Source organism: Centroberyx affinis, unplaced genomic scaffold (assembly GCF_046629955.1).
Source record: "Centroberyx affinis isolate AG114_WGS23_722 - 3 ecotype Tasmania unplaced genomic scaffold, CSIRO-AGI_Caff_v1 ptg004486l_1, whole genome shotgun sequence".
In the NCBI taxonomy this organism is placed as follows: Eukaryota; Metazoa; Chordata; class Actinopteri; order Beryciformes; family Berycidae; genus Centroberyx; species Centroberyx affinis.
In genome coordinates this window covers 67,089-77,356 of record NW_027282141.1, presented here as the reverse complement: position 1 = coordinate 77,356, position 10,268 = coordinate 67,089, and the positions used below count along the sequence as shown (strand labels likewise).

Here is a 10,268-nt window from a genome sequence, read left to right as displayed (position 1 = left end):
TGATCTAGAGAGTAAGAACCCACGATCCAACAAATCAAAATTCTTCACAATATCATATTCTTCGCGACATATATACTGTATAAAGTGCAAAAGTGCAAACGTTTCGGCCTAATCTGGGCCTTTATCAGTGCAAAACCCATTCGCACCAAAACAACTGACACACTGAACATCTAGGGAGTGAAACAGCGGTGAAATCAAACTTGCTCATTTTGGCTGGAACCCTACCGGGAGGACGGGGGACATGATGGACGATAAGGTCGCTCCTGTACCTTTAAGACTGTGGTCTTCAATACCGCTGCTCTCATGGCAATCTCTAGGTACACGCTTTCAAAGTTTGACTGGGGAATAGAGGTAATGCTGAGACCAGCAGCGTCGCCCCATTACGGGAACCAGAAACAAGGCAATCTTCTGGGGAGGAAAAAAAAAAAAGGGCGACAGCTTGCCGGTGTCCGACTCGTCCGCGTTATGAACAATGGTGATGACTGAGCGGATTTTCGGTTTATAAATGGAAAAAGAAGAAGGTTAATGTAACACAGTGTGTTGAAAGGAGGCACTCTGGCTGCAGCCTCCTCCTGTAACCATGCCGCTAGTATTTCGCACAGTGTTGTTCGGCATTGTCACACTCCTGGTTGTGTTTTTGATTATTGCTGATATTGCTGAAGTGGAAGAAGAAACTGCGTAAGTAGGCTATTGTACAATCCGCTTCATCCTTCCATTGTGTGTGTGTAGTATTTTTTTTATTCTCCATCACCAGCAAAGGATATTTCCTACATTGATGATTTACAGCCTCATGCCATCTCAGATGATTTTATCTATAAAGTACAATTATTGACTAATGAATGAAATAATTTAGTTCATGAGTTTAAGTTTGCGGGTGAATATGGAATATGTGTAGTTTGTTTCCACGTTTGTAACACATGGGAGCAGCGGGAGCAGCTGTGCCGACAGCAGCCTGCTTGGGTCTCTTGGGATTATTTGTCTTGCAGTGCAGCCTGCATGCAGGACAGGATACATTTACACTGTAATAGGACGTGTGTGTACGTGTGTGTGTGTGTGTGTGTGTGAGTGAGTGAGTGAGTGAGTGAGAGAGAGAGAGAGAGAGAGAGAGAGAGAGAGAGAGAGAGAGAGAGAGACAACAGATTGTTGACAAAAATGGGTTTGCTCTTGTTTTTGCCTTTTTAGACTTTCAGTTGTTGAGCAGCAGTGCAGCAGAAGTCACACACATGCCCCACTTGCATCTGGCATGCGAGAAAAGACACTGTATAGCTAATTTCCAAGCTAAATGAACTGTGGTCAATTTGGCATTAAGACACCTCACTGACACATTTTCACCCAGCCAGACGTTCACTGTACAATATCCAGAAACTGTTTTTCAATCAAATATTCATCATTGCCATGAAGATGCTTTGCTGCATAAACAGCAATTTGACTTTTGCTGAAGCTTTTTGGAATTTCCCTCTCAGCAAGAACATTTTGTTTTGAATGCAATTACCCGGCTGTGGCTCATTTTGTAATGAGGTCATATTGGTTTGTGATTTGCCGTGGGAGAAGAACCAGTACCAATTCCACTTCTGCATGAAAAAGCCTGCAGCATAACAAAATTTGTAACAAAATATTTGAAGCTGCCAAAGTCTGTAAAAGGGTCACATGAATCCACTGCAGACAACAATGGCAGCACCTGCCTCTCAGAGGAATACTCTTCTTCTTCAGCTCTGTTACTTTGTCATTTGAAGTTCAAGTTAATTTAACTTTGTTTATTTCTATAGGCCTTCATCACAAGCATGTCTTAAAAGACTTTACAGAGAATGAGCCTATACCTAGATCTAACTCATCAACAATTTGGGCATTTAGACTGTTGTTGTGCAGCTGGTCACGACTTCATCAGATATGACTAAGGTTGTGGTTGCAGAAAAAACTATGCTCAAAATTTAAATGCAGTGCTTACTGAAGTTGCCTCCTGACTGACATAATCCACACTACTGTGAAAAGATACTCTCCTTTCTGAATAGTACAGCTAGCCTCAAGGCCACATTTCCCATCATTACATCACCAAATGGTTCCACAGTGTAATGCGCTAAAAATACCTTGATACATGCCTTCGTCCTTCATGTTATCTTGATAGAAGGACATATGCCATGTACCGTATATAGTAGGTATACTATATATATGTATATATATATATATATATGTGTGTGTGTGGCAAAAATGGTTTTCAATACTCTGCGCCTTACAAATGGAATGATTTGCAAAGGTCTTTGAAATTAGAATTCCTTGTTTCTTCAGAAAAGTTCAAATTCTTAATCCATGATTTTTCTAACGTTGACTGTAACTGTTTCCACTGATTTTTGTTTGATTGTTGCTGTGTAATGTTTGAATGAACTTGCATGTCTTTTTATAACTGTTCTGTTGTTAGTAGGTCTCTCTTGGAAAAGAGATCTTGATCTCAATGAGTCTTCCCGCTTAAATAAAGGAAATAATAATATATGGTGAAGTCGCCTATAATTTGATGTGCCTAAAAACACAGACTGCAGTACATGATTTTTGATTCCTTTGTCTAGGAATACTGGACATTCAAGAAAAATGAACTTGCACAGGTTCATCCCTAAGCCCCACAGGTCTGACAATCCAATTACTTTGCATGTCTTTTATACACACACACACACACACATATATATATATATATGTATATGTATCCTAACCTCGATACCACCAGTAGGGAGTTAATTGGCACTTCTAGGTCCTTTTCAGTAGCTCTAATTGGTTCGTTTTTCGCAACATTAATGATGATGTGACTTTTATTCATGAGGGTCTCATCACTCTGTGTTTGAGTTTTAAGGTAAAGAAGGTTGTTATAAATCCCCATAAAGGTGCTGGGTTCCACGAAACAGTGAAAACCTTTGGGGTAAACATTATTAATAACAATAATAATAATTCAATAACAACAATAACAAAATGATTTAATTGTATTTCAAATTGTTTTATTATATTTCATTGAAATTATTCATAGGGTAATTCACACAATTAGAAAAACAAGGCTCTATTGTTTCACACATAAGTGTGAGTGAGTATGTTAATTAGATGAATCTCAAGGTGTGCATATTCTCATTCAGAAAGGCTGCAGTGAAGTTGGATCCTACTCCTTTGGCGAGCTCAGGTAAAGATGTCAGCCATCGTCTTCCACACTTCAACAGCACTGCCAAACTCTCTTCAGATAACTGGACCTTCAACAAGACTCTCTCCAACCTCATCAGGTAGAGTCCTAATTCTCCACAAAGATCTCATCATGATTTTATACTTGACTGAGCATGAGCATCTTTCATGACAAATGTATTTTTTCCCCTTTTGTAGGAAGAACATTTTGAGATTCCTTGATCCGGAGCGGGACATCTCTATTCTGAAAGGCACTTTGAAAGCAGGAGATGTCGTCCACTATGTGTTTGACCGCCACAGCACCACAAACATCTCAGAAAACCTGTACCGTCTTCTGCCAACTGCGTCCCCCATGAAGAACCAACATCACAGGCGCTGCGCCATCGTGGGCAACTCTGGGATCATGCTGAACAGCAGCTGCGGACCAGAGATTGACTCTCACGACTTTGTCATTAGGTATTTTTCCACAGCAGCTGACAAACAACAGAGCAGCATGAGTGATTTTAATGTTGCACGTCTTCAACTTGAAACACAACACAAACAAACAAACATTTAAAGTGGATTATAATTGAAATGGATTAGCAAATTTGTTTTGGTTTTAATTTTATGTCAGTTATTGGGAGTACAATTCACATGGCAACGATAATCATTTTTCAAGTCGTCAGTTTAATTCAGGTTGAGTCTGTGCTCACACAGCTGAAAACATATTAATTACACTTTTGAAAAAGCTGTCAGAGCTTTTTAATGATTAAAACTTGGGAATGGACAGCCAGACTTAGCAATTAAATGCATGATTATACATCAAATTGACATTTTGAAAAAATGTAGCTATCCACCAGGAATACAATGAGCTTTTTAGAGCAGTGCTGGCGCTCAGGGGTCAAACTCTCATTTACTGGAGAATTCTGTCTCTGAAACCATCAGTCAGTTCTATTTTGTGCTCAAGTATCAGCAAAGGGGTTGCTGAGTGGTTTATTTACCACTTTTCACACCTCTGCCTCTCACTGGAAGAAAGTGCATTGATATTGCAATGGGAGACGCAAAGAATATTTTGGTGGGCAATCCAGTGTACTACCTAGGTACCTAGGACCAGCAAAGCACATAGAAGCAGAGGTATTTATAATGAAAAGCATCTTCTCTTCTAAATCAAAGAGCTTAAAATTTGTGTGGTATAAATTAAACAGAAAGTAGTTTTAGTCTCTATGGCAGTCCCTCGTTGAGCTGATTGTGCCTGAAATCCCAGCATGTCTCAGTTATTCTGAAAACTCTAGTTTATTGATATCGTGTCTTTTGGATGTGCTGAGATGTTCTGCTGTTGAGGAGTGGTCAAAATTTCTGGACTCCTATAGCAGGAAAATAAGGCCCGGGCCAGGCTGTAACGGTTGGCAGGGAATGTGGCATTTTAAGGAGCTGAGGAATTTGCTCTGGCATTCAGATTTCAGATAGGGAGATAATGTCTCAGCTAAATATAGTGCCGTGCCCACACACTTGGGTCCCACAAAGTATGTTTATACCACAAAGAGCATGGGCCTTACAAACCAGCTGTTTGGGGCACTTGGCTGGTTTTAGATTATTTTAGCCCAGTTTTATGAGACGTTTATGGGGTATGTTGGTGTAGTGCCTTAACTTACTGGAACTTTAAAAACAAGATATGGTAGTTGATGGTTCACACTTGTCAGGTTTTTAGTTACCATGCAACCTTTGTGCCAACTGTTCTTAGTACGGGTGTTATTACCTGGCATGGTACATGGACAGCAACTGTGACCAAGCATAAAGCTGCAAGATGGAATACAACTTGATGGCAATGTAGTGAGTACAGACAATTGCCAAAATAAAGGAAACACCTGAGTAAATTAGAATACAACAAAGTATACTGAAAGAAGTCATGGCGTATTTTCCTGACATGCTTTAGAGAATAGAAATGCTTTACCATGAAGATGATCAGTGGCTTTGTATGTTCCAGCATTTACCTAGAGGGTAATGAAATCAATGTGAGCTATATGCCTTGGCTTTATAGGGTCTCAGCTCAAATGGATACTTGGAGAATTTGGAGTGGCAATGTTTTCCACCAGTCAACAAAACACCATATGAATGAACTTGCCATGGAAAACGGGTGTTGCTGCCTTCCAATAAACTTTCTTATACTTGTAAAATTTAAGCCAAGATGCATTGAAGCTGTTCTGGCTGCTCTTCATGACCTTATTAAGACACTTTTTGTTGCCATTTCTATTAGTTACCTGTTGTTAACTTGCTCTCAGTTGTGTATGGTGGGAGAGTTTTAGTGTTAGGTGAAAAGACAGATAAGCCAGAAAATAAAGGGATATTTAGGGCATAATTTCACCTTGCTGAAATGTAAATTGAGTGAGCTGTGCCTGCCTGTCCTCAGGTGTAACCTGGCACCAGTGGAGGAATACTCTGGGGACGTGGGCTGGCGGACCAACTTGGTGACCATGAACCCTTCAGTGGTGCAGCGGGCGTTCCAGGACCTGGCCAACGACGAGTGGAGGGAGCGCTTCCTGCGGCGGCTCCAAAGCCTCAGCGGCAGTGTGCTGTGGATCCCGGCCTTCATGGCTAAGGGTGGGGAGGAACGAGTGGAGTGGGCCGTCCGGCTCATTCTACAGCATACTGTGGACGTGCGCACCGCCTTCCCCTCACTGCGCCTTCTCCACGCTGTCAGAGGGTAAGATGCGGATCAGACGCACGGGGGATCGCATTTGGCGAGCTGCGTCTTACAATACCTGTGAGCAGCATAATCTAGGGGTTGGAAAACTCTAATCTGCAGCGCTGATGGCTATTTTTAAACAGGGCATTAAAGCTGATCACCAGAGGCAGTCGGTGGAAGAAAGCTACTCTGTCCCTCTTCACTCGTCCCGTACCTCAAGTCCATCTCACCAAATCTCTGCCTTGATTAACTGTGAAATGTGTGTCTCCGTGTCTTCCATTCTGAAGTGGATGTTCAAGGATAGTTCAAGTATTCATGTCAGTTCAATTTGAGTTATTTGTGGTTAAGGATCAATACACAGTGTTAATATTGATGACACAACACAGTGTTAACATTGATGAAAATCTTTCTCCAAGGAAAATATGGACTTAATGTAGAGATTGATTACTGTAGCTTTTTGAAATTCTACATGTTGTAAAGAATTGATTTAGTTGCTATTTTCCAGGCTGGCTGGTTATTTGGTTTCTATTCCTTTTGTGAGCAATGCTGTTTATCTGTGGTGACAGGACTTGTATAATCTTTATATTTTGTTAATCCTTTTCATTTGTGCTGATTCATTTATTTTAGGTCTGGTCAGGGATCTTTTTTGAGGGATGCTTCTTCTTGTAAATAGTCTGCACTGCCTTCAGGCTTTTATAAAAAATCCCTCCCTGGAACTTTTTGCTGCCCTTGCCTCTTTCTCACCACAGGCAGGCATACGGCTCTGAACCTTCCCTGACTAGTTCAAAGCCTCCCAAACACCATTAGTCAGTGACCGAAGTAGTCCATGTTGCATGCCCACGCATTAGTTGTATAGTGTTTAGCAGACAGTAAGCTCAGTGTTTTACAAGAGGAAATAATTCACCTGGAATGTCATTGGAGATGCAGTCCACGCCTTTGACCTTTTTGTAGTGTTGTCTGATAAAAGCTCTGCATACCAGTCTGACTCACCCTGACCCTGCCCTTCCCTGAGTACAGGCTGCTCTTTAAATCAGAGAGTCTCTGTATAGAGGTCAGAGTGTCTGCAGGTTTTCGTTCCGAACCAAAGACGACACCAGCTGATTTCGCTGATTAGTTCCTCCTCTCCGGTTGAAGGTGTGCTAATCAGTGAAACCGGCTGCTGTGGGTCTTCGGTTGGAATGAACACCTGCAGCCTCTCGGCCCTCCGTGGCACGCGGTTTGAGCACACTGCTTTAAATAGTACAACCTCGGCCTCTCAACACGACCTTACCGCTAACCACAGAGAGAGTACAGCGAGATCAGAGACCGCGATAGCCTAAAGGTTAAAGAAGTGGGCTATTGACCGGAAAGTCATGGGTTTGGATGCCTGCTGGTTAGGAAAATTGATTTGGGGGCAGTGAATGTGTAATGCTCTTCCCAGTCTGAACAAGCACCTCTGAAGTTGCCCCCGAGGACGGCTCTCTACATCCCGCTGCTACGAGCTCCCGGGTCGCCTACAGTAGAAGAATGTGGTAGCACTGAGCAGCTGCAGGGTGTGACTGTGTAACTCTGCGAGTAGTGTGTTGCTGAAAGAGAGCATATGTGCTCAGCAAACATTCCCTGAGTAAACAAAAGGTTAAGAAAAGATCACTTATTGAGCACCTCTGGGTAGACAGAGTGCTTGAAAGGCCAGTTTGGAGGCCTGCAACTGGGAAACAGATTAGGCTGACACTAAATCCTGACTTACAGCTATTCAGGATTCATCTCCCCTCTCTATGCTCCCAGCAGACATCTTGCATAATAACAAAAATCAAGAAGATAAATTCCTTAAGGATGAGTAGATTGCCATCGCTTTCTAATGAATATTGGCTTTAGTGTGTTCTCCTTGGGCGAACTGGAGAGGAACACTGGAGACTTTGGACAGGACATGTATAGGATAATATGTGATGCAGGATTTTACATTATCATAATTATATTTTACAATATGTAAAATGAGTTATTGGTTGTCTTTGATTTATTTCTCATTTTGTTTTGTGGTGGTTAGGGTTGTAATCTAGGCAATTGTTTTTGAGGGAATGCAGCTAACATACAATCACTTATTTCTTTGTCAATAGATACTGGCTGACCAACAATGTTCACATCAAGCGGCCGACCACCGGGCTCCTGATGTACACTATGGCCACTCGCTTCTGTGAAGAGATCCATCTATACGGCTTCTGGCCCTTTCCACTCGACCTGCAAGGCAAACCAGTCAGTTACCACTACTACGACACTCTAAAATATGAGTACACCTCCAGTTCGAGCCCACACACCATGCCTCTGGAGTTTAGGACCCTGAGCAGACTGCACAGACAGGGGGCGCTGCGGCTCCACACTGGGACTTGTGATGCAGAGAAGCTGCCGCAGAAGGAGCTCCAAGGCAAATAGCAGCAAGGGAACTATCTCCATGGAAACGCCCGCTGCACTCTGGGAAATACCACTTTCTTGACTGAGCATACACTGTAGCAGTTTGCAGAGAAAATACTAATTGTGTGAAACATTGTACTTTTGTGAAACTTAAAATGAATTTAACTTATTTTAAATTATTGGGATGAACTTTTTCTATTGTGACCTCTCTTTGTTAGATATATTTCCACTGATGAGTTGTGATTTGCCCGTATTGAGATCTCTATGGTAACCTTCAAAATGGTAAGACACTGTTTGCTTAGCTTATTGCTGCTGGTGCAACCGCAGTGTCAGGTTGCCTCTTTTTTTCATTAAACAGCCAAGCTAAAACTGTAGTCACAGTCTATCAAGGATCCCAATATTCCAATATTTGTATTTTGAAAATGCCATAAATTTAAATTCCCAACTTATGATACAGCCACATTAAGCATGTGTTGAAATCTTAGCCAGGATATCAAAGGCATAAAGAGCTGCCGAATTTACATCTTGTGTGTCTCTTGTGGGCCACAAGATGGAAGTACTTAATTATCAGGGAAATGAGGATGAAAATATAAAATCTTAGTGTACCGTTTAATATTGGTTGAAGGGAGTTTCAATCTGATGATCCCCTTCAATCTGGGATTTCAAAGAAAGGATTGATGTAATATTCATCTTGTGATAAAAACAGATTCTAATGTGATGTTTTATGCTGTTTTAAAGGTTTCTGATAAATTATGATTAGCTTTAAATGTTGTGTTGACATTAAAGTAGGAAATTCATGAGACTTTGAAAAGTTACAAACAGGTTTCAGAATTATTGATACTTTTCTTTGATGAATAAAACCAGCATACACATCTCATGCAACATGGACAGGCTGGAGGTCAAATCGAAATGCTGTAAACCAGTTGGAAATTCTACACCCATCAATCTCCAGTCAACAAGAGCAGATATTTGATATTGCTGGTTTAGTCACTGAGAGCCGAAGGAGGCGGTGGAACTGTGTTGAATTGTGTCCGACTTCCCTAAGAAGATTAAGGATAAGGAGGATACCAGCTGTTCACACAAGACCGTTTACACAGACCCAGCCAACAGCAAACTCACTTTGCAAACTTTTCTCCAGGATGATCAGCCCAGGTCTGCACTGGACGTTTTAGTGGTAATCAGAAGACCATGCATTTTTTTGTTTTTTTGTTTTTAATGAATGTATTGATATTCTTCCTAATGCTAAAATGTACAGAACAATTCCATGATCAACTAGTCACCATTAACTATTTCAGCACAATAATGCTGAAAGTTGGAATACCTGATTAATTGTATACCTTTTTTCAATTGAGATCATTTATGAATAATACTTTTGTACATTGTTTGGATTAGGGTTCGACCGATATGGGTTTTTGAAGGCTTATACTGATACTGATATTTGCCAATAGCCAATATTTTGTGCCTATATTCAATATATATACATATAAATTTGACCATTTCCATGCCCAGAAATACAAATGTTCAGTGTTTATAGGAGAATATTATTCTAGATTAGGTGGAAAAGCCTCTGAAACAGAATGTAGACCATCATGTAAATCCAACTCTCTGCTGAAACCCTGAGGTGAATAAACACTGAAATGACTACATAAAATGTGCAAAGAAAATACAATTTGATTGCAGGTTTTTCAGACCCTTTTTTTCATCGCTGTGGTCAGGGAGGAACCTCCATCTTATCAGAGGTGGACAACACTGACTGACCAATATCTGACTTTTAATAAAAAGCCAAAATCGGTGTTTCCCTAGTTTGGATTTCCCTCTGTTTGTACTTCAAGCTCCTCCTCAAAGCTTGTCTGAAAGCTCCCTTCACTTGTTCATTGAGTTGTGTGAAGTTGTCTTGAAACTAGGTTGTTTCATGTTTGGGGTTTTTCAGGAAGAAAATGCCTCTGTTAATACAAGTTACCAGAAGTATTTGAAATATTCCAAGTGTACTCCAGCTAAACAAGCGGCCTCTCATGTGCTTTCAGCCATGTGATTTATCCATGAAACTGTTGTTTTGACAGGATGCGCCTGT

General features: G+C 41.0%; 1 protein-coding gene across 3 annotated transcripts; it reads left to right on the top strand.

The window, feature by feature from the left end:
• Window positions 1-320: 320 nt before the first annotated feature.
• st8sia2 (ST8 alpha-N-acetyl-neuraminide alpha-2,8-sialyltransferase 2) lies at window positions 321-9,994 on the top strand. Of its 3 annotated transcripts, XM_071544204.1 has the most exons (6): window positions 321-678; window positions 2,559-2,615; window positions 3,111-3,251; window positions 3,349-3,606; window positions 5,537-5,830; window positions 7,906-9,994. In XM_071544204.1, exons 1-6 carry the CDS (start codon window positions 581-583, stop codon window positions 8,216-8,218), a joined length of 1,161 nt encoding a protein of 386 aa, XP_071400305.1. In that variant the 5' UTR covers window positions 321-580; the 3' UTR covers window positions 8,219-9,994. The 3 variants fall into 3 exon arrangements, with proteins under 3 accessions (XP_071400305.1, XP_071400307.1, XP_071400306.1); XM_071544206.1 differs by lacking the exon at window positions 2,559-2,615 and having other exon boundaries at window positions 3,168-3,251; XM_071544205.1 differs by lacking the exon at window positions 2,559-2,615.
• Window positions 9,995-10,268: the final 274 nt, after the last annotated feature.